The 25760-nt window shown below is 43.9% G+C and overlaps 1 protein-coding gene across 2 annotated transcripts in view; it reads right to left on the bottom strand.

Moving 5' to 3' along the window:
* The window catches only part of LOC118938327 (cytohesin-3), a 51733-nt gene extending 31551 nt beyond the window's left edge, over nucleotides 1-20182 (bottom strand). Inside the window, exon 1 of one of the 2 annotated variants that reach the window (XM_090197089.1) lies at nucleotides 19778-20182. In XM_090197089.1, the coding sequence (XP_090053215.1) occupies nucleotides 19778-19796 (19 nt within the window). In that variant the 5' untranslated portion in view covers nucleotides 19797-20182. Of the gene's footprint in view, nucleotides 1-4003; nucleotides 4181-19777 lie in introns of those variants that run through there. The other variant, XM_090197090.1, reaches the window with a different exon arrangement.
* Nucleotides 20183-25760: the final 5578 nt, after the last annotated feature.

The raw sequence follows: 25760 nt of genomic DNA, 5'->3' as shown, positions 1-25760 counted from the left end.
TACCATGCTAAGGTTTGGCTGGCTTGGCTTGGAAACTGCTCTGTTATGCTGGCCATGCTTCCCCCAGCCTGGACGTGCATGCCTTTAGTCCCAAGTCTTGTAACTGTTAGCTTTGCTAGGCTAAGGCTACTTAAGGCCTTTTGCATAATGCATAGCTGTCTCTGGCTGCCGGTATAAGATAGATAACATACTCTAGAGATTCTAGAACACCCTGGCTGTATTCACAGTAAGAGGGCTGATCAAGGATCAGGTCCTACTATCCATAAGAAATAGTAATAATTAAGATCTAAAAGACTAAACTGATCCTAGATCAGCACTCGATGTGGGAAGCTGTGTGAATAGAGGCCCTGGAGTTCTCTCTTGGACAGTGACTGACATAGACAGAGGGTGAGATAGAGGTCAGATCCATGCAGGGAACAGACCACTATTGACCGTTCCCGAAGTCAGATCTACAACTCAATCGAGTGTCACGCCTTTCAAATCTCCTTGGTAGCGAGAGGGAATACAAAAGCTGGCCACTGATCCCCTGGTTGCACTGCAGAGGGAGATCGACGGGAGAGGCAGACATGTTGGAGTGTCCCTTGTTGCGTGGTTTCATGGTTCCGTGGCTAAAGACAGATAGTGACAACTCTATCTGGCTATTATAGAAACAATGGAACACATGGACTTTTTGACAAGAAATACAATTTCAACTACTAAACTTAAACGTAACCTTTAGGCTACTCTCACCTCAACCCTGACCTTACCTTTGACCCTAACCCTCGATTAAGAGCACATAGCTATGTTAATAGGCTACTATTGTCCTTTCTAGCATGGCCATCTAGTGCCTACTGTGACAGCAAGGCAAGGAAACCACTAATAAACAGAGCCAGTGGAGCCACTTCCTGATTTTCTCCAGGTCTGCACTGTGACAATGAGAGAGGATGCCTGCACTGATTAGGCCCACTGACTCTGGTCCGCCGTAACAATAGTAGCCACACAAACACAGGCTGGGTTAAACTAAGTTCACATCACGGCTAGCTCAGGAACACTTATACAAGCGCTCGCCATAGTCTCCTCATTGTGTTACTATAATCATAGAGAAATATGTGCAACAACACAGCTGAGACTGTTGAATGATGTAAGTAGGTTGAATAAGTGTGTCATGGAAGACAAAACCTGAAACATGTGTGTCTGAGTCAGGGCCGACCTGAACCGTACTGTGCTAGCTGGATATTTTCTTCTCACATTGAGGTTCCAGCAACTATGGTGGAAGCATAACCAGGCCAGCTTGGTTTGACTCGGCTCTGTACTGGGAATATGGTATTGTAGTATTGTTACGACCTCATGTCTAGGACCCAGTCAAATACCACAATCTGTCATTAAGTGTCCTGCAATATCACTCAACTGTTCACAAAATAAAAACCATCTATAACCCAATTTGTGTTATCTTGCATACATAGCTCAGATCTGAGTCCAGCTCTGTATCTGAGTTGAATACATACCCCAGATCTGAGTCCAGCTCTGTATCTGAGGGTCAGTAGTGGTCAGTAGGACTGCAGGACTGTGTTGTTGGCTGAAGCTTTACAGCTACATTGCCCACTGCTTTTAGCTGGTTGTTTTCCTCTCTCAGGTACAGGTGTGATGGCAGGTCCTTTGACAGCCATCTCTCTCTTATCCTCTCCTTCTTTCATTTTCTCATTCTTTCACCCTGTCTTTCATCATCTCCCCTTCTTTCAACCTCTTCTCTGTGTTTAAATATTTTAAATCACTATTCTTTTCCTTGTCTTGCTTCTCTTTCACTCTTTAGTTCTCTCTCCCCTCCATCTTCCTCTCCTCTCCCTCCATCTTTCTTTCCCCTAATTTTCCCTGGAAAACTCTTCACTATAAGCCTTGTCTCATAAAAAAACATGTGAAACTTTCAAAGTGAGCCATGTTCTTTCGGAGAGCTTCATTGGCTATTTATTAGCCTCATCTCCATGGTAATAGTCAGGAGGATGATGTGGTTCTGGTCTGACCCACCAGACCAGTCTAGAGAATGCTGCAGCTTCTAGTGTATAGGCCCTTTAAGAGTATTGCAACTTTGATCAGACTACCGTAGCAGTAGCTCCTGTGTAGTCAGACTGAATGCTCTTAGGACCCGGCAAAAGCTGTCTGCTGCTTCAATGACCCTTCTCCAAAGTTCAATACACAGAACGGACTAAAGGGTTCTATGCTCAGACCCCAAGTAGTTCTACAATTAGCACCCAGAGTTCAGACCCAGTAAATCATTCTGTTATCGGAACTCAAACTGTTCTAAAATCAGAAGATAGAGTTTAGACCATCAGACCCTTCCCCAGCAAGGTTCTTCGGTCAACACCCAAACAGTTCTCAGGTCAGAACCCTCTCCCCATTGGAAATAGTTCTACAGTCAGAATCCTCCCCCGCCAAGTGTTCTCCAGTCATATGTAACATGATTAAACCATGTGCTAACCTCATCCAGTCTCTCTCATTAGCATAGTCTCATGTCTCTCATATTGTTATTGGCTGCATTGATTTAATGCCGGTCATAAAGCACTCTGATTTACAGTCTTCTCCTGTTTAAACAAATGGCTGAAGGGAATTTCCATCACTGAGGGAATCATGCACATGTATTTCAACAGGCTCTAGGATCAACCACTTGTTTTTTCTCCTTGTGAATGCGACCTCTTTCACTCTATCGTTCAGTTGCTTGCTCTCCCTCTCTCTCTCCACCTCTTCCTCTCTCTCTCCACCTCTCCCTCTCTCTCTCCACCTCTCGCTCTTTCTCTCTCCACCTCTCCCTCTTTCTCTCTCCCACCATTTCAAAGTAAATCAGTCTTTAAAATTAAAGTATTTTCTAGCACCAAAAAGACATGCGCACACACACACACACACACACACACACACTTAATTTGTGTAAATGGAGACAACAATTTCCCACTACTCTCCCTTCGGTGCCTGGACCTGCTAAGCTCATCAGTCAGTCTGCTAAAGTCATCTGATCTGAAAAACATGTTATTGTACTGGGACTCCTCATTTACTGGAAGACAGACCTCGCCTAAGACACTACACTGAACAAAAATATAAACGCAACATGTAAAGTGTTGGTCCCATGTTTCATGAGCTGAAATAAAGGATCCCAGACATTTTCAAATGCACAAGATGTCTAAAATTCTGGACACTAATCTGTTTACATCCCTGTTAGTGGGCATTTCTCATTTGCCGAGAGAATCCATCCACCAGACAGGTGTGGCATATCAAGAAGCTGACTAAACGGCATGGTCTTACACAGGCGCACCTTGTGCTGGGGACAATAAAAGGCAACTCTAAAATGTGTCACACAACACCACAGATATCTCAAGTTTTGAGGGAGCGGGATTTTTTAAAGTAATTTTTTATTGAACCTTTATTTAACTTGGCAAGTCAGTTAAGAACAAATTCTTAATTACAATGACGGCCTAGGAACAGTGGGTTAACTGCCTTGTTCAGGGGCAGAACGACAGATTTTTACCTTGTCAGCTCGGGGATTCGGTCTAGCAACCTTTTGGTTACTGACCCAATGCTCTAACCACTAGGCTACCTGCCTCCCCAGCATTGGCATGCTGGCTGCAGGAATGTCCACTAGGGCTGTTGCTAGAGAATTTAATGTTTATTTCTCTACCATAAGCCACCTCCATCGTTTTAGAGAATTTGGCAGAACATTCAACCGGCCTCACAACCGCAGACCACATGTATGGTGTTGTGTGGGCAAATGGTTTGCTGATGTCAACGTTGTGAACACCCCATGGTGGCGGTGAGGTTATGGTATGGGCAGGCATAAGCTACCAACAACAAACACAATTTCCTTTTATCGATGGGAATTTAAATGCACAGAGATACCGTGACAAGATCCTGAGGCCCATTGTGGTGTCATTCATCCGCCGCCATGTTTCAGCATGGTAATGCACGTCCCCATGTCACAAGGATCTGTAAAAAATCCTGGAAGCTGAAAATGTGGCAGTTTTTTCATGGCCTGCATACTCACCAGACGTGTCACCCATTGAGCATGTTTGGGATGCTCTGGATCGATATGTACGGCAGCGTGTTCCAGTTCCCAACCAATATCCAGCAACTTCGCACGGCCATTGAAGAGGAGTGGGACAACATTCCACAGGCCACAATCAACAGCTTGATCAACTCAATGTGAAGGAGATGTGTTGCGCTGCATGAGACAAATAGTGGTCATAACCGGATACTTAGTGTTTTTTTATCTACCTTGTTTTCAAAGGTATCTGTGACCAACAGATGCATATCTGCATTCCCAGTCATGTGAAATTCATAGATTAGGGCCAAATTAATTTATTTTAATTGACTGATTTCCTTATATGAACTGTAACTAAGAAAAACCTTTCAAATTGTTGCATGTTGCATTTATATATTTTGTTCAGTATAGTTTGGTTCAGTCGTTTGGATTGTCATTGATTTACACCAAAAAATATGCAGCGTAATCATCTGATTTTGTACAACTCATTCTTGCTTTCATTTTGTATTCAACGGCATATTTCACTTGATTGAGTCGGCGACAGTCACTGGGAATGTTTGCTGTCATTTCTGCTATTTCTGAGATCCAAACATTGCCCCAAATAAAAGGGGATTTCAACATCAAAACAAATATATCACAACACAGCTGTTTAATGATCAAAAAGCCCCAGAGGAAACACAAATCGCTCCCCCTGTAAGCCTAAACCCACCTCGACAGCCACGATGACTTATTCATATGGAATTAAACAGGATCACCGTTTTTACTGCTAACGTTTGCCAAAAATACACATTAAAGGAACACATCCGCTTCCCTTCCGGAGATGAAAACAGGGCCGTAATTGGTCTATTTTGGGGTCATCATGTGTCATGCTCTTCCTAACAAATGAGATTAGTCGTTTTGGCAGCAGGGTCCCCTGTTCTTTATCTCTTCTCAGTTACAGGCGCTGACTGCAGTGGGTTTGCCTTCGATTACTCTTGATGATCCTCCTTTCACGTGTCACTTCCTGCGTATTAATGGAGCGAATCACAACATCAAATCAAATTGTATTAGTCATATGCGCAGAATACAACAGTTGTAGACCTTACCGTGAAATGCTTACTTACGAGTCCCTAACCAACAATGCAGTTTAAAAAATATATATGAATAAGAATAAGAAACAAAAAGTAACAAGTAATTAAAGAGCAGCAGTAAAATAACAATAGCGAGACTATATACAGAGGGGTACCTGTACAGAGTCAATTTGCGGGGACACCGGTTAGTTGAGGTAATATGTACATGTAGGTAGAGTTATTAAAGTGACTATCCATAGATGATAACAACAGAGAGTAGCAGCGGTGTAAAAAGGGGGAGGGACAATGCAAATAGTCTGGGTAACCATTTGATTAGCTGTTCAGAAGTCCTATGGCTTGGGGGTAGGCATATGTTGTGAATGAGTATATTATGACTGTATGCCTGCATTCTTTTCAGTGTACATTTTTATAGAGAGTTTACAGTACATTTTTAGAGAGTTTTGCATGTTTTAAGTTGTGACCAATGATTACCCCTTTAAAATACCCTTGCCATGAGTCTACCTCAGAGGGGCCTTATTATCTTATCGTGCATGCACCATCCTGCTGGGGCCATGTCTCCTTTTCCAAGGAGAGACTTCTAAGGGGGAGGCTGGGTATGGCATGAGGGCATGAGAGCACAACTTGGGCCCCTTCTTACCTACACATTGACTTAAAGGAGGATAGAGGGGATACTGTGGAAGCACCGTTCAGACCTCTACTACCGTTCTCTACAAAACATCCATATTGTTGTATACTGTATATCGCAGTACTTAAAATATAGAATACTTACATAATACAAAAAAATACTTAAAATTAATTTAGACAATATTAATTGAAGCATTGGCCCTAGGCTGTAATTAAAGCAACCAAGGACTTTTGTCTGTATTGTGTGTCAGGCCAGACAATGTGTGAGGATTACTGATTGGCGCTGGAGAGGAGAAAGTAGCACAGCTCACTAACGGCGTCTAGAGCAGCATCTACAATGTCACCCTACGACACAAATACTACAGTCTACAACGTCACCCTACCATAGGAGGCACTACAGCGTCTACTCCAAAGTCACCCTAGGACTCACACCACTGATCAGAGAACAGTGTGACCGCTGGATCGGACCGTTTAGGAGGCAATAAAACAGCTCCGGGGACAGTGACTGTAGATAATAATGGGAGATACGCCTCTGAACCTCCAATGATGAGCAGAGGTTATAACTGACTATCAATCATCAAGTCATTTAGGGTCAGACTTTAGAGTAGGGGGTGGTTGGTGAAGGAACAAGCGCTTGGAAGTTGTCATGCACGGCAATCTCTGAATTCCTATATGGTGGACGGAATATAAAAGGCCTACTGGAACGGTGAGATCTCCATTGGGTTGGCTTTACAGCAGTGGATGACTGCCAGCATGTGAGAGTCCTGTATTCTATTGTGAGGTTCAGAAGTCTCATCCCCCACTATCACTACTATTAGTCATAGTATTAGTAGTAAGGAAGTAAAAGAACAACACAAATGTTAACAGGGCCTCTCTTAGAACCCTCTTTAGAACCCCAACAGTCCTCCAGTGTGAGTCACTCAGGAAATGACTGGAGTGTATCTACCACTAGCCAGTTGTCTGATACGGAGACCCTGAGGAGACAAACAGAACAGAGCCTGTGAGGCTGAGGAAGGCTGCACTGAATGACTGAACTGTTTATATTGGGCTCTGGCCATCCAGACAGCACATCTGGAAAAGAGCATGAAGGAGTATAAGAGAGAGAAAGACTAAAAGAGAGAGAGACACTCTGGCTGCCAAGTAGGACTCTAGCTGCTGTTGCCTGCTCTCTGTGTTGTTCTGTGAGAGGAGAACAGCAGGATCACAGCAAACATGAAAAAAGTCGAGCTGGGATCACTTAATCACAGGGAATACGTGGGTGGTTGAGGTCAGTCAGACATCCTCTTTTTCTCTGGACGTTATTATAGAAAACTTTTTGCAGATTGTACGCCTCCACATAAGAGGGTTTTTATTCACTTCTCTAGTGTGTCTGGAACTGAAGATGGTGATGAAGTTTACAGAGATAGACATTTTAACTGTTACTAGCAGCATCTTTATGAGGAAGTGTTGTGAAATGCAGATTTTCTATTGGTGGAGCAAAGGTGCAGGGTGCAGACCTATTGGTTGCTATGTGATTTAGTATGGTACCATTGGGCAGTTAGTGTGGCATTTAAATGCAGCTTCAGCAGTGAGGTCTACAGTAATCAGTTGATAATCTTTATGCTGCCTATAAGATATTAAAAACAAACATTTGACCACAGATTTCAAGAAAAACCCCATTTAATCCAACTGATGCCATTTTCAGATATCAGAATTGGCCTACAAGATATAAATATGACATGGATTACATATGTTGGGGAAATAATGAAAAATAGTAACCCCCTCTAGCTACAGTAATACCCCCCCAATTATCCTTCAAAACACATTAACAATTTGATATAAATTACAATATTTTGATATAGTCCCACTGTTGCATTCGACCCACCTGAACCCATGTCACATCCAGCTGTGACCCAGCTTCATAGAGCTGAATATTGGGGTAGCCAGATGTTGAGGAGATAGGAAAATGCAGTCATGCAAAATAACATAGGATACAGGAAATAATATGAAGCTTCCTGTTTGAAAAGATCCAGCTGGATGGAACTCAGATGTTCTGTATGAAGTTCAGTAACGCTGGGTTCATATCTACTGTATGTATCTATGATTTGAAAATGAAAAGATTGATCCATCACTAACCTATAACAACCATATGGTTTCCTTCCTGGATTTTAATTTTTTTATTTCACCTTTATTTAACCAGGTAGGCTAGTTGAGAACAAGTTCTCATTTGCAACTGCGACCTGGCCAAGATAAAGCATAGCAGTGTGAACAGGAAACAACACAGAGTTACACAGGGAGTAAACAATAAACAATAAACAAGTCAATAACATAGTAGGGAGAAAAAAATAATCTATATACATTGTGTGCAAAAGGCATGAGGAGGTAGGCAATAAATAGGCCATAGGAGCGAATAATTACAATTTAGCAGATTAACACTGGAGTGATAAATGATCAGATGAACATGTGCAGGTAGAGATACTGGTATGTAAAAGAGCATAAAATAAAATAAAATAAAAACAGTATGGGGATGAGGTAGGTAAATTGGGTGGGCTATATACTGATGGACTATGTACAGATGCAGCGATCGGTTAGCTGCTCAGATAGCAGATGTTTAAAGTTGGTGAGGGAGATAAAAGTCTCCAACTTCAGCGATTTTTGCAATTCGTTCCAGTCGCAGGCAGCAGAGAACTGGAGGGAAAGGCGGCCAAATGAGGTTTTGGCTTTAAGGATGATCAGTGAGATACACCTGATGGAGCACGTGCTACGAGTGGGTCTTGCCATCGTGACCAGTGAACTGAGATAAGGCGGGGCTTTATCTAGCATAGACTTGTAGATGACCTGGAGCCAGTGGGTCTGGCAACGAACATGTAGCGAGGGCCAGCCGACTAGAGCATACAGGTCGCAGTGGTGGGTGGTATAAGGTGCTTTAGTAACAAAACGGATGGCACTGTGATAAACTGCATCCAGTTTGCTGAGTAGAGTATTGGAAGCTATTTTGTAGATGACATTGCCGAAGTCAAGGATCGGTAGGATAGTCAGTTTTACTATGGTAAGTTTTGCGGCGTGAGTGAAGGAGGCTTTTGTTGCGAAATAGAAAGCAGACTCTAGATTTGATTTTGGATTGGAGATGTTTGATATGAGTCTGGAAGGAGAGTTTACAGTCTAGCCAGACACCTAGGTACTTATAGATGTCCACATATTCTAGGTCGGAACCATCCAGGGTGGTGATGCTAGTCGGGCGTGCGGGTGCAGGCAGCAAACGGTTGAAAAGCATGCATTTGGTTTTACTAGCGTTTAAGAGCAGTTGGAGGCCACGGAAGGAGTGTTGTATGGCATTGAAGCTCGTTTGGAGGTTAGATAGCAGAGTGTCCAAGGAAGGGCCAGAAGTATACAGAATGGCGTCGTCTGCGTAGAGGTGGATCAGGGAATCACCAGCAGCAAGAGCAACATCATTGATATATACAGAGAAAAGAGTCGGCCCGAGAATTGAACCTTGTGGTACCCCCATAGAGACTGCCAGAGGACCGGACAACATGCCCTCCGATTTGACACACTGAACTCTGTCTGCAAAGTAGTTGGTGAACCAGGCAAGGCAGTCATTAGAAAAACCGAGGCTACTTCGTCTGCTGATAAGAATATGGTGATTGACAGAGTCAAAGGCCTTGGCCAGGTCGATGAAGACGGCTGCACAGTACTGTCTTTTATCGATGGCGGTTATGATATCGTTTAGTACCTTGAGCGTGGCTGAGGTGCACCCGTGACCAGCTCGGAAACCGGATTGCACAGCGGAGAAGGTACGGTGGGATTCGAGATGGTCAGTGATCTGTTTGTTGACTAGGCTTTCGAAGACCTTAGATAAGCAGGGCAGGATGGATATAGGTCTGTTACAGTTTGGGTCCAGGGTGTCTCCCCCTTTGAAGAGGGGGATGACCGCGGCAGCTTTCCAATCCTTGGGGATCTCAGATGATACAAAGGAGAGTTTGAACAGGCTGGTAATAGGGGTTGCGACAATGGCGGCGGACAGTTTCAGAAATAGAGGGTCCAGATTGTCAAGCCCAGTTTATTTGTATGGGTCCAGCTCTTTCAGAACATCTGCTATCTGGATTTGGGTAAAGGAGAAGCTGGGGAGGCGTGGGCGAGTAGCTGTGGGGGGGGTTGGACTAGTCAGGAGGAAGGCATGGCCAGCCGTTGAGAAATGTTTTTTGAAATGTTCGATTATCATGGATTTATCAGTGATAGGGCAGCTGGGAGGAGGTGTTCTTGTTCTCCATGGACTTTACAGTGTCCCAGAACTTCTTGGAGTTAGAGCTACAGGATGCACATTTCTGCTTGAAAAAGCTGGCCTTTGCTTTCCTGACTGACTGCGTGTATTGGTTCCTGACTTCCCTGAACAGTTGCATATCGCGGGGACTATTCAATGCTATTGCAGTCCGCCAGTGGGTCAATAAGATAGGAGAGTGGAAGACACAAAGGTGCTCAAAAAAGACTGAAACTCCAAGAAATAAGATCAATACTTTTCTTGATGATCCAACATGGTGGTTCTGTTGCTGTAAACACAAGGGTTTAACGTGCCACTGTTCTCATTATGGCTCTTTGAACATTTCCAGGCATACAGGGCTCAAGTGCTTCTCCCTTTCTTGAGAAAATGAATGCTGATGATGATTTTAAATAGTGAAAATTGTATTTTATCTAGAGGAAGGACAATTTTCACTGTCTTATTATTATTTACAGCCACCTGTACAGTTTGTCAAGTCTTCAGATAAGTGAAGTATCATATTTACTGAATATTTCTCCCTGCGTTTTGAATAAATCCTAGAATTACAAGGGAACGATATCTTTCAAAGCGGAAAGTGGGAAAACTAGTGGAAACATTTGGAAAACTTAGACTTAAACAACTTAAACTTAAACAAATATAATCATTCCATCCAGGTCCAGATGTTGGAAATAACCATTTTCTCCATATTCACCCTTGGAAACAACTCTATAACCATTTCATTTATGGACATCTCACACCAGTGCGTCTGGCTAATACACATGGTATTGTCTACCACCTCATTCTACAGTAATATCATGCTATAACTTATCTAGCCATCAAACCTCTGATGAAAAATCAGCAATGACAGTTTGCTCTGCAAAAGCTACTCAGAGAACACCATGATGTTAGTGGCCATCGTCTAGATATTTGGAATATCACTTTGACACACATATGGAGATCCTCATTAATGACTGTGGGATCTCATACACATAATGTATTTCCATAGCTAGTGACCCCTGAGGGAGGGAGGGCTTGTTTCGTAGTGTTTGTGTATTCCAGCCAGAGAGATGATGTGAAGTGACAGAGGTGAAAGGAGATTAAATGTGTGTGTGAAGGGACCCATGCCTCAGAGCCACTGTAAATCTCTGGTTACACCCCGAGGCGCTCTTGTCTGTGTGTGTGTGTGTATTATTCCACCCCAGGACAGCATGTTGATGCAGCTTGATATCGAGCCGCTACGTCTCGTTATCAATGCTCTCTTGGACATCAGCAGGCCCATTCTTGAGCCTGTCAGGCTGACCTAGTCCAGAGAGCCTGAGTAGACCGACCTGCCTTGGAGGCCATTCACATTTCATTTCACGCTTCCCACCATGAAAAACATGAGTCATTCTTTCTGCTCTCCTCCCACAAATCCCCACACAATGTAGTGGAGAGGTTTGAAAGGTCAATAGAATACGTTGGATCCTCCGTATTGTATAAGCAGAACAGATACAGGCTACACACAGTTCACTGCACTGTGCCTCCTATTCACTACTGGAGATTGTCCCACTGTCAAGACAACTCGGCTGATCCCAGATCTGTGTGTGCTTTAGCCAATTATCATTGGCAGGGGTTTTTCTGGATCAAAAGGGGGTTTAGGTGGTGGGCGTGGCAGGGGCGTGGCAGAGTGCATGGCAATGAGCGCGGTCGGCCTTATGGTGCGGCTACATTTTTGATTATTTTACACCTTTTTCTCCCCGATTTCATGGTATCCAATTGTCTCATCGCTGCAACTCCCGTATGGACTCGGGAGAGGCGAAGGTCGAGAGCCATCCGAAACATAACCCAACCAAGCCAAACTGCTTCTTGACACAACGCACATCTAACCCGGAAGCCAACCGCACCAATGTGCCGAAGGAAACACCGTACACCTAGCGACCTGGTCAGCGTGCACTGCGCCCGGCCCGCCACAGGAGTCGCTAGAGCGCGATGAGACAAGAACATCCCTGCCGGCCAAACCCTCCCTAACCTTGACGACACTAGGTCAATTGTGCGCCGCCCCATGGACCTCCCAGTCGCGGCCGGCTGCGGCAGAGTCTGGCCTCGAACCAAGAGTCTCTGGTGGCACAGCGAGCACTGCGATGCAGTGCCTTAGACCACTGCGCCACCCGGGAGGTGCAGTTACATTTTAGAAGCCCCCATCTTGGCGCTATAGATAATTTTTAGCATTTTTAAGTCCATTTCCTGCAATTCTACAGCTTTTGCCATGGAGCTGAGAGAAATCGTTGCAGTTTTAAAGCAAATTTCCTGCAATTCTATGCATTTTGCTATGGCCTATCCTGTGTTCTTTTGCTCAAACATAAAAACAAAATGAATACTGCTGAATTCATTGTTTTGGGAATTTTCAATTCTCCTTGACTGCCTAGATTTTTATTTTGATGATTGTTAGTTCTCAAAGATGACATTATTTAAATATACATGGGTCCATTATCTTTTCTACATAATTGATATCTGGTTTTAATTGTTCAAGTTAATCACTTAAATATTTTTTCCATCCTGAAAATGTTTTCCTGACTGTTTGGACTTCAGTGGGTTAGAATGTCAGAAAGATGCCCGATTGGTATGCCGTATATGTAGTCAGAAAGATGCCTGATTGGTATGCCGTATATGTAGTCAGAAAGATGCCTGATTGGTATGCCGTATATGTAGTCAGAAAGATGCCTGATTGGTATGCCGTATATGTAGTCAGAAAGATGCCTGATTGGTATGCCGTATATGTAGTCATTAAGATGCCTGATTGGTATGCCGTATATGTAGTCAGAAAGATGCCCGATTGGTATGCCGTATATGTAGGCAGAAAGATGCCCGATTGGTATGCCGTATATGTAGTCAGAAAGTAGTCAGACAGTCATCAGCTCTAGTTGGATGTAGGGAGGTGACAGTCATCAGCTCTAGTTGGATGTAGGGAGGTGACAGTCATCAGCTCTAGTTGGATGTAGGGAGGTGACAGCCAGCAGCTCTAGTTGGATGTAGGGAGGTGACAGTCATCAGCTCTAGTTGGATGTAAGGAGGTGACAGCCAGCAGCTCTAGTTGGATGTAGGGAGGTGACAGTCATCAGCTCCAGTTGGATGTAGGGAGGTGACAGTCATCAGCTCTAGTTGGATGTAGGGAGGTGACAGCCAGCAGCTCCAGCCCATGACCCTTAATCTACTAACTGTCCCCATCCCTCCAGAGCTCATCTCCTCCATTTGTTTAAGCATGGAGAGGGCTTGCAGCAGCTGGTAATCCTCTCCATTTACACACAAACACAAATGCACAAATGCACACACACATCAAAGCACATAGCAGTTAATCTTGTGTGTATCTCATTGTGGTCCATGGGAGTGGGAAACCGTGAGATACTGAACACACAGCTGGGGCTGATCCCTCCACCACCAACCTACTTTGCCTGAGTACTATATACATGGTAACGGCAGCATTCACTTTGCTCTGAATACTCCTAAACACTCACTATATATACAGTACACTCATAAAGCCACACACACACACACAAACACACAGTCATGCAGAGGGTCCCTGTTCGCCTCTCCTCACAACTAAACAACACATTCATTTTACATGATGAGGCTGTATTTTACAGCAGAAAAAAAGCAGTGTGTGCAGATCTACCATGAGAGAGAGAGAGAGAGCGAGAGACAGACAGAGAGAGCGAGAGACAGACAGAGAGAGCGAGAGACAGACAGAGAGAGCGAGAGACAGACAGAGAGAGCGAGAGAGAGACAGAGAGAGCGAGAGACAGACAGAGAGAGCGAGAGACAGACAGAGAGAGCGAGAGAGACAGACAGAGAGAGCGAGAGAGACAGACAGAGAGAGCGAGAGAGACAGACAGAGAGAGCGAGAGAGACAGACAGAGAGAGCGAGAGAGACAGACAGAGAGAGAGAGCGAGACAGACAGAGAGAGCGAGAGACAGACAGAGAGAGCGAGAGACAGACAGAGAGAGCGAGAGAGAGACAGAGAGAGCAAGAGAGAAAGAGAGAGCAAGAGAGAAAGAGAGAGTGAGAGACATACAGAGAGTGAGAGACAGAGAGCATGGTCTACTCTACTGATATGCTGGTCCAGAATAAGCATTACTGTACACATCCTCTTATAGAGGAGAGGAGAGGAGAGGAGAGGAGAGGAGAGGAGAGGAGAGGAGAGGAGAGAGCACTGAGATAGACAGATTATGTAGTACAGCACTATACTGTTGATTCATTGTCCTGCCATCACAAATGTACAAAGTACATTTCTTTCCAGTAAGCTGCAAGCTCAAAAACCAACAGTGCATATCAAACCTGATGTGAAGACAAGACAGTGGTCAAGACGATAAAATCATTTTTCAGGAAGATACACTCCTCTCCCTAGCCAACACCAATCTATCCCTAGAAAATGAACACCATGGTCAAAAGAATAAAAGTATAAATAGTCTCTGTTCTGGCCACCCCGTGATCCATCCATTTGAAGGACGCATTTAGTCTGAGGAAACCAGAGGTTATATGATCCTGTGTGTTTGGAGACAGAGGGGGGCTGGATGTCCTGGCATGCTGGCTGGCTATAGTGACTGAGGGTGGATACACCTTTTTCCTGCATCTTCAGCAGCTTTTACAATCTATGATCCCTTACATAACTGTTCCAGCCGTGCCTTTTCCTCCGGTCCACTCTGGTCGGCCTTCCCTTCCCTTCCCCAAAAGCCAACATGTAACACATGCAGGCACAAATGCACACATAGACAGACGCACACAGGCACAGATAGAACCTTGAACTGGAGAGGGGGCTGTTCTTTCCCGCAAATATTCTTTCCAACATATGACCCAGGACTCCTGGGAGTTCTAGCACGCTCTGAGAGAAAGGAGAAAAATAGAGCTCAATTTGCCTCACGCTTCCAAAATCCCCCTCCCACACACACACACACACACACACACACACACACACACACACACACCTCCGTATTGTTGGCCTGGTCTAGGTCTGTTATTAATCTATTCAAACATTGTTCATGTGGACCCCTTTACTCCGCAGCCCTGTATATTAGCCAGCCGGGGAGGGAACATGGACTGGAGAGGAATCATGGCTGTTATTGAGAACCTCTGTGTGCTCTCTCCAACACTAGAACCCACTGCTGGGGCACAACAGTTCACAGATTGCTGTCACACACACCACACTCACTTATAAACATTTCTTAGACCCCTTTTTTAAAAGATTGAGAAAACAGTGCTGAGGTTCAGGAGGATTTCCCCCAGTCTCTCCTAACACAACAGAACACAGAGCGCATTTACGCAGCTACATCTACCCTCCAAACCCTATCAAATCCATTGAGAGAGAAACTGATTCAACTTCCATGTGGGCCCGTCTGTCAATAATCCCAAAACTCCAACTTAACTAACTCCAACTTAATGTAACTTAACTTCAACTCAAGTAGGGAGTATAGGGAGGTATCAAAGACATAACTGTAGCACGCGCTCCACCATTCAAAATGTGGACTTGACACCCTTCAGTCTCTCTTAAAAAAGAGATCATATCTCGATAACATTAACCTGGGTGAATAAAGGTTAAATGCAATAGAAACATCTGCTTGTTTGGACCTATAGTAGGGTGTGTGTGATAGGAACAGACTTGAAACCCCTCTGGCCACACGCCCACTCAACCCATCCACCGTACAGTATCAAGTCCCCCTCTCTGCTGTATCTGTTGGTATGATCAGATATTGAGCCAGGCCAAACAAGGTCTCTGTTATACAGCCAGCAGGGCATCAGGGTGGGGACAACCACCCAGCAGTCACAACACAGAGCCCAGCCTGACAGAGGTGACTCACACTGGGCTGAATCACACAGGGAGGCCTGGGTGGGGAACCAGACAACCCACCAATCAATGTATAAGATATATATTTAGACTGAAATACAGTATATTTAGACTGGAAAGAAGATGACTGTTAAACTAAGATAGAGGAAGAGAGAGAGGCTATAGGACGTAGTATTGACCAGTCTGGCTGACTGGTGGTGGCCCTTCAGGGTTAGATTGAGAAGTAACTGATTGGGGCAGCAGTGGATGTTGACCACGCCCACAGTCAGCAGCCAGAGAGATGGAGAGACATGGAACACATAGGCACTATTACCAATAAAATGTAGTCTTCATATTATTTTTGGCTGCTACTTTTTCCTGTTAATGCAGTTGTGGTAGTCTAAATCCAGACTGGCCTGCTGGGATCCAATCTATTTCTGCAGGACTGCAGTAGTAAACTAGAGCTGGTTCGAGCTCTGTAAGTGCTTTAGTGCCCTCACTATTGTTGTCAAGTCATACATACACATTGAGAGCTTCCCACTGGGCAGACGTCAATTTATGTCTATAACACGTGGAAACAATGTTGATTTAACCAGTGTGTGCCCAGTGGGTTGGAACTATAAGATTCTATCTGCAATGATTCTGACATAATTGGCCTTAAAGTTCTGAATGCTCATTGGTTTGACTGGTGTCAGGAATCTTTATCTTAACAACGTGAATTGGAGTATTTACTGCACTATATAAGTAGAGAACATTGAACAGAAAAAGGCTATGTCAACAACTACATTTTGACAAAAATGAAGAGAGAACCTTCTAGTCCCAAGCTCTTGACCCACTGGTCAGGTCAGTGGAGCCCTGGGAGGGCCAGTCAGTCTGGCAGGCCGCTGTGCTGTGACATACTTTGAAGGACTCCAGTCCACCTGTATAAATGGTGGATCGGCACAATGTGCGCTCTGTGCTGCACCAGAGCAAAGGGACGTCTTCTAGCTGGACCAGCTAAGCGTGAGTTGCTCTAAATTGTGGAGAGTTCATATAGTCATTGAACCGTGACCCATCAACTTTTCAGCTGCACTTCTCTTAGCTACTTCACAGAGGGTGGGCCTTGGGTAAACAGAGAGGTCCAGAGACACAGCATCTATTCCACAGACCAAACGTAAACAAACAACCTCCTTAACATTCTCTGTCTGAAGCCATTTTGCCATCCACAGAAGCAAGCACACGGGAAGGTCTGGGACCGTTGCTTCCTCATCTTCTATCCTGAATGTGGGTTGGTCAGAGTAGAGGGCATAGCAGGCCTTCAGGTCAAATAAATACTGTGGTTGAGGTGCTTAATGTCCAATTCTTCATTAGTGCAGATGAAGGACAGGAGACAAGCAGAGGAAGCCATATCAGACTATTGAGATATGCCTCCGAGGTGGAAGGTGTCTCGCCTCGGCTAGCCTGGAGCGTGCATGGCATAACCTCGCGGCTGCACGGGCACACGAGCGTAGCCAATGAAAACGGTTGGTTTTCGCACTGAGTAAACAGAGCGGTTTGTGACCAAACATACACACCGTCCGTCGGTAGACATGCTGTGAACGTAACTAAAGGGATAAAAACACTGATTCATCCCATATGGGGTTGGTCGGTCGGTCGGTCGTGCTCGCTCTCTCTCTCTCAACACACTGTTCATTTAAGCATTGTATTGTGGAGTGTCATGCATGTCAGACGGATTCAATCTCCTTCGTTTCTGCTGCTGCCCAGAGTTTTATAACGCGCGTGTGTGTGTGTGTGTGTGTGTATGTGTGTGTGAATGAGGAGTGCTCTGCTCTCTCCTATAAGGCCTCACTGGTGGAGAGGAGTACAGCACATCACTACTACCACCCACAGTTAGCTAATCATCACACAACAGATAGGAGTTTTATTGAACATAAATCCAGTAATAGACTGAAGAATTGATTAAGGAGGAATATGTACTCATCCCTGCACTGACCTGGCCTTCCTCCTTACCTCTCTGGTCTGTCTCCAACCTTCCCTCCTCTTCCTCCCTTCCTCTCTCTGTCTACCACTTGATCTCGCTATTATCCTTTGGCCACACTCTCATTCTCCTGCTCTCTCCATCCCTCTCTCTCTGGCAGCTCTCCATCTGGTCTGGCATGCTATGTGTGTGTGTGTGTTAATCACACTGGCCCAGCAGGACTCCTGTCGACCGCCCCACGCCCGGCGTGTCACAGACAGTATCCCACAGAGCAGAGCCAGGAACCGTCTCTCACCCACTCTGCCCTGCTCTGCTACCCAGCCTAATCACCTCCTCCCTGGGCTGTCTCTCCTCAGTGACCCTGGTAAGCTCTGGTTCTGTTCGGACATACAGTGTATATACTGTAGATCTTGGGTGAGGAGATCACTGATGATTGGTGATGATGATGTCCTTCATGTGTCCTAAATCAAGCCAAGCGTGCTAGACAATAAGCCTGGTGGTCTCTCTCTCTCATCAACTGTCTGCAGAACTGGCCTATGTGGCGCTATGGGTATCCTTCCAGGACATATTAATACGTTATTCCAGATGAGTGGAAACAGCATGGCCTATATTACACACACATCTCCTCCAACACATACACCCCCATCTCTTCCAACACATTGACTCACACACACACATCCCCTTCAACCCACACACAGACTTCCCCTCCAATAAACATACATACACATCCCTTCCACTACTCACACACACACACACACACACACAAAGATCCCCTCCATCACACACACACACACACACACTGACACTTCTCTTATCATTCCAGACCACAATCTATCCATCCATCCATTCATTCATTCTCTCTGTTAGGGAAGACTGCCGTGAGGGAGAGGGGGAACAGGGATAGGATGGAATGGAGGGGAGGGGGGGGGGGGTCGATCTTCCTCTCTCGGCAGTCTAACTGTCAATTATCTCTGGTTGGCATCACAGGACCATACAATATGTCTGTCTGTCTGTGGTGTGTGTCTGTGGTGTGTGTCTGTGGTGTGTGTCTGTGGTGTGTGTCTGTGCTGCTGCTGACGTCTCCCACCCACCACTGGAGGGGAAGCACTTTGATAGCAGCACAATGAGGGCTCTGTACCCTCTTCCCTCGCTCCGCTCTGCCACAGTGAACAACATACATCACATCACATAGCTCTGGACTAAACAGTAAAGGGGCCTAGCAACAGCTGTAGATCAGTGTTTTCTCAAAAGGTGGGTCGGGACTGTAGTTGGAACTAGGACCAGATGTTTTTCCTGGACTTTTCTGGCTCAAATAGAGATATCCAAATCATGTGTAGCGTACTGAGCCGATTGTGCTTATGTCAACACACACATATTCATTCCCAAAGCATCTAGTCATGGAACTGAGCCAGAGAGAGCACTCTTTAATTCCTCATAACTTTACATATCACTGAGCAATGCTTGAATTAGCCTTCCCTACATATGGAATGACCTGTTGAGCTTGCCTGGAATGAGTGTGTAACTGACCTGGTGACTTAAAGTTTTAATAATAAGCCAAGGGAGTAGCGTTCTGCATTCAGCCTTGTGACAGTGATGTATCATACAGGCATCATGCCTATCCGCTGGAGTGTGACAGTCCTGCTTGTTATTTACGCAGAATATAGGTCAATCCATACCCCTCCATCCTGCATTAGCGCGCTACACATCCACTGTGTGTGATGACTGATGGTTGTTTCAGATGACTTCTCATGGAACCATGAAACATGCTCATAACTGGGTCGCTATACCATACACGAGTGAGGGTGAACATGTAAATTGTGTCTCAACGTAGAGGTTCACATTCAAAATGCCTTCTATTTATTTTCGTATTTTTTCTTATTTTCTAACGTCATCCTTAAATCTATTGTAACATAAAACATAGACATATTATATTATTATTATGTGAAATATCACAATACCAAATACGGTGTTAACCTGATTGTTGTCATTAAACCGGCCTTGGGTCCTGCTGTAGCCTACCCAAAATGATCATAGTGTACACAACAACACATCGACACATGAAAGATAAACATGCGTGTGAAAGGGATGTAACGATACCTTGATTGTCTTCGTCCATGGCTGAAGGGGAAAATGCTAAGGTCCAAAAAAACAAGTAAGATCGCTGAAACTTGTTGTATGAATGTGGGGTAAATGATTGAAATGCGCGTTTTAATTTGTAGGGTGCATTCGCAGACAGGTTGACCACAGAAGCCGCGTCTTGTTTTGGGGAATATTATTTTCTTGCCATCAATGCTGGAATCACGAGACAATCCGCTTGGATATCCGTCACCAGTGTAGCCTATTTCAGATGGAACTGAATCGGCGACGTCTTTTTTCTAGAGTGATCGGTAGCATATTATCCGACAGATACACCTTCACTCCACTAGCATCGGGAGAGCAGGCTATCCCATCCGAGCTCCACGACTCCGCTTCTCCACTAGACAGACAGGCAGCTTTCACTGTACGTCATCATTATCTGTCCCGCCCTGTGGAGCAGCGACTACAAACCTGCCCTCATGTGACTGTACTGTACAACGGCTGTACTGTATTGTAATATGTGAGGGAATTATTCAATCATATCCCTAGATCAGTGATTAGGTCAAGTATGTATAATATAGGCCTACATATGAAATCACTTCTCAATGTTGCCATCCTACGGTCACTGCATCTGGTTTCTTTCATTGACAAATAAAATATGCTCATTGTGTGTGAGTGTGTGTGTGTGCTGACGATTTTAGAAACTAGACTATTATATCATATTATCCTCTCCAATGTAGGCTATACTGCAGGATCTCTGCTTGGTCCAGTAATGCAGATCCAGAAAACAAGGATGCCACTATGAGACAGGGAATGGTACTGGGGAGTGAAGTGGTATCTGATTCCAAGCCCAGAACAAACACGTACACAAGCAATGGGAACCAGCCAGTGTGTAGGCCAATAGCAGGGAAAAGGCACACACACACTCTGCGGCTGTGTTTCTACAACACACACGGTTTCAATTATCGCATTCCTGCCTCTTCAGAGAAAGAAGGGGGTCTCTCTTCCTGTACACATTACTCCAGGGGTCAATAGTGAACAGATGTTTTAATGTATTCATTCATTCTTTCATTTGTTTATTCATTGATGTGTCTAACAAAAATGTTCCAGAATTGAATGCTTCTTCTTGTACAGAGACAATTGTGAAGACAAACCCTGATGTAGGCTATCCCTATAAACTGAAACGAATGGAGTGTGAAGCATCCAGCTGATTTTCCTATAGTCTACATACTGTAGTTTATGTTGGAACAACATGTGAAGCATCCAGATGATTTTCCTATAGTCTACATACTGTAGTTTATGTTGGAACAACATGTGAAGCATCCAGATGATTTTCCTATAGTCTACATACTGTAGTTTATGTTTGAACAACATGTGAACCATCCAGATGATTTTCCTATAGTCTACATACTGTAGTTTATGTTTGAACAACATGTGAAGCATCCAGCTGATTTTCCTATAGTCTACATACTGTAGTTTATGTTTGAACAACATGTGAACCATCCAGATGATTTTCCTATAGTCTACATACTGTAGTTTATGTTTGAACAACATGTGAAGCATCCAGATGATTTTCCTATAGTCTACATACTGTAGTTTATGTTTGAACAACATGTGAAGCATCCAGCTGATTTTCCTATAGTCTACATACTGTAGTTTATGTTGGAACAACATGTGAAGCATCCAGATGATTTTCCTATAGTCTACATACTGTAGTTTATGTTTGAACAACATGTGAAGCATCCAGCTGATTTTCCTATAGTCTACATACTGTAGTTTATGTTGGAACAACATGTGAAGCATCCAGATGATTTTCCTATAGTCTACATACTGTAGTTTATGTTTGAACAACATGTGAAGCATCCAGATGATTTTCCTATAGTCTACATACTGTAGTTTATGTTTGAACAACATGTGAAGCATCCAGATGATTTTCCTATAGTCTACATACTGTAGTTTATGTTGGAACAACATGTGAACCATCCAGCTGATTTTCCTATAGTCTACATACTGTAGTTTATGTTGGAACAACATGTGAAGCATCCAGCTGATTTTCCTATAGTCTACATACTGTAGTTTATGTTGGAACAACATGTGAACCATCCAGCTGATTTTCCTATAGTCTACATACTGTAGTTTATGTTGGAACAACATGTGAACCATCCAGATGATTTTCCTATAGTCTACATACTGTAGTTTATGTTTGAACAACATGTGAAGCATCCAGATGATTTTCCTATAGTCTACATACTGTAGTTTATGTTTGAACAACATGTGAAGCATCCAGATGATTTTCCTATAGTCTACATACTGTAGTTTATGTTGGAACAACATGTGAAGCATCCAGATGATTTTCCTATAGTCTACATACTGTAGTTTATGTTTGAACAACATGTGAACCATCCAGCTGATTTTCCTATAGTCTACATACTGTAGTTTATGTTGGAACAACATGTGAACCATCCAGATGATTTTCCTATAGTCTACATACTGTAGTTTATGTTTGAACAACATGTGAACCATCCAGCTGATTTTCCTATAGTCTACATACTGTAGTTTATGTTTGAACAACATGTGAAGCATCCAGATGATTTTCCTATAGTCTACATACTGTAGTTTATGTTTGAACAACATGTGAACCATCCAGATGATTTTCCTATAGTCTACATACTGTAGTTTATGTTGGAACAACATGTGAACCATCCAGATGATTTTCCTATAGTCTACATACTGTAGTTTATGTTTGAACAACATGTGAAGCATCCAGATGATTTTCCTATAGTCTACATACTGTAGTTTATGTTTGAACAACATGTGAAGCATCCAGATGATTTTCCTATAGTCTACATACTGTAGTTTATGTTGGAACAACATGTGAACCATCCAGATGATTTTCCTATAGTCTACATACTGTAGTTTATGTTGGAACAACATGTGAAGCATCCAGATGATTTTCCTATAGTCTACATACTGTAGTTTATGTTTGAACAACATGTGAAGCATCCAGATGATTTTCCTATAGTCTACATACTGTAGTTTATGTTTGAACAACATGTGAACCATCCAGATGATTTTCCTATAGTCTACATACTGTAGTTTATGTTTGAACAACATGTGAACCATCCAGATGATTTTCCTATAGTCTACATACTGTAGTTTATGTTTGAACAACATGTGAAGCATCCAGATGATTTTCCTATAGTCTACATACTGTAGTTTATGTTTGAACAACATGTGAACCATCCAGATGATTTTCCTATAGTCTACATACTGTAGTTTATGTTTGAACAACATGTGAAGCATCCAGATGATTTTCCTATAGTCTACATACTGTAGTTTATGTTTGAACAACATGTGAAGCATCCAGATGATTTTCCTATAGTCTACATACTGTAGTTTATGTTGGAACAACATGTGAAGCATCCAGATGATTTTCCTATAGTCTACATACTGTAGTTTATGTTGGAACAACATGTGAACCATCCAGATGATTTTCCTATAGTCTACATACTGTAGTTTATGTTTGAACAACATGTGAAGCATCCAGATTATTTTCCTATAGTCTACATACTGTAGTTCATGTTTGAACAACATGTGAACCATCCAGATGATTTTCCTATAGTCTACATACTGTAGTTTATGTTTGAACAACATGTGAAGCACAAAGGAATACATGAAACTGTGTGTGAATATTCCTCACATTACAGACTCCAGCATTCCACTTCGATTGGTTCTAGAAGTCCTCTGCAGTCTAAACATTACATCAGCATGACACTACCAGAACTAGCTCAATCCAGAATGATCCAGTGTAGTCCGGTTGGGATGGAGTACTTGTTGGTTCACATGGCAAATGACAAACTAACACCTCTCTGTTTGCTGGTCCTGCAAGTCATCCTTAATTTAACTGATATATACACTCTTTGAAAAAAGGTGCTATCTACAACCTAAAAGGGTTCTTCGGGCTGTCTCCATAGGAGAACCCTTTGAAGAACCGTGGTTGATTCCAGGTAGAACTATTCTGGTTCCAAGTTGAACCGTTTTGGGTTCCTGGAACCAAATCGGGTTTTAGTTGGAACTAAGAAGGGTTATCCAATGGGGACAGCCGAGAAGCCTTTTGGAAGAGTTTCCACTACGTTTTGAGCAGCATACTCTTTGTCACCGTTTACTTATTTCTGTGGCTGTTTGTTTTTCTCCAGCTCTCGTGTTAAGTTGACATCCATCAACACTCTCTTTTCAGCCTTTAACACCACAGCAGCTGAAACTGGAGCCACTGGGCTTAGAAGTACAGTATAAACAGGGCCCTGAAGCTCCACCTGGATAACCCCACAACGCCTGGCGTAGACCAGGTAGACCTGAGGGGTGGTGGGAATGTACACCATGGACCAGTGGCTACACATCCACACGCTGTTTGCTTTTTCTGCACTCGGACCTTCTGCGTACCCTGTGATGATCTAGACATGTGTTTTAATAGGAACATAATGCTGGGGGATCATGTCACTTAGCTTGGAGAGAGGAGAAGAAAGAGGAGGGGGGGTCGTGGGAGAGTTGGGAAACGTGTGTGTTCCTGTGTTTAGTAGGAGTTTAGGGGACTGATTTGAAAAAAAGGGAGCGCAAAGGGAGATGGGGGACTTTTAGAAGTGGGGGCTCCCGACCAGGCTCGGGGTGGGGGGGGATTCAAGCAAAGTATTCAACAACGCACAGCACACAGGCCTGATTTGAATATTTTCTGTGCTACAGAATGCCTAAATGTCACCCAAGCCTGTTTAACTTCTTAAAACCCAACATATGCTGGCCTTTCTGGCTGACTACCAGGGCTCTCTCTCTCTCTCTCTCTCTCTCTCTCTCTGAGAGTGTGCCACTGCGGGCTGATGGCAGTTGCCTTATGCCCCGAGGGTGCCCATGGCACTGCATCTGGCAGATTACGCTCCCCCTCATGTCAGACGAGACGGCTGTGGCGCCCGGCGCTCCTGACCAACTTCACGTGACCTGATTGAGCAGTCAGAGAAACAACACGACTTCATATGCTCCAGTCTCCACGGTAACACCAGGGGGCAGGTTAGTGGTTACCTCCCCCTTCAGCCGCCAACTCCCTAACTGTCGAACGACCCCCACACCCAAATTACCCCCCAAAACCCATTCACCTCATAATCCAGTCAGGCGGCAGCTGCATTACATACAGTACAGCTGTACAGTAGCATCACACTGGCTTTCTATGGGGATTGTAGGGCAACATCTTTTCAACATTTATATAAACCCAGAATATATGATTTATAAGGGCAAATGGGTGCATTGGTATAGCATTTGGGATGTTTGAGTACACACCACCAGTTGGACCAAGCATTCTGAAAGAGTCTTTACTGAAGGGGGTGCTGATAGCTGTAGTGTGAAAGAGTGGAAAGACTGAGAAAGTCTTCACTGTATAAGTCAGATTGAGATGTAGTCCACAGTGTATAGACACATACTGTATATCCTAAATCTATATCATATCCATTTGACTGATCAGAGAGTAACCAATCTACACGTCTTACACCAAACTGACCATAAGTCAGTGACGGAGTAGCTTCCTTTACATTTAGGAATGGAAGTAGGGCTTTCAGGAGGTCTGATACTCTCCTCGTTGGTCAGGGTTTGAATTGGCTTGGGGGTGCCCTAAAAATAGCAGTCTAGAACAACATCAATATCCTTTCATGCTTGGAGATGCCCTAATTTATTTTGGGAGTATCCATTATATTCTCATGATTTGACCCGACACAGTAGAACAGGTTGGTATGTTGTATTAGAGTGTTTCGATTGTGTGAATTTCTATGCTGACCTCACAGAGTGAATTTCTATGCTGACCTCACAGAGTGAATTTCGATGCTGACCTCACAGAGTGAATAGCTATGCTGACCTCACAGAGTGAATTTCTATGCTGACCTCACAGAGTGAATTTCCATGCTGACCTCACAGAGTGAATTTCTATGCTGACCTCACAGAGTGAATTTCTATGCTGACCTCACAGAGT

Source organism: Oncorhynchus mykiss, chromosome 13 (genome assembly GCF_057628025.1).
Source record: "Oncorhynchus mykiss isolate SJ-2025 chromosome 13, ASM5762802v1, whole genome shotgun sequence".
Taxonomy (NCBI): Eukaryota; Metazoa; Chordata; class Actinopteri; order Salmoniformes; family Salmonidae; genus Oncorhynchus; species Oncorhynchus mykiss.
The sequence above is the reverse complement of the archived record's forward strand: the minus strand, read 5'-3'. Positions and strand labels throughout refer to the sequence as shown.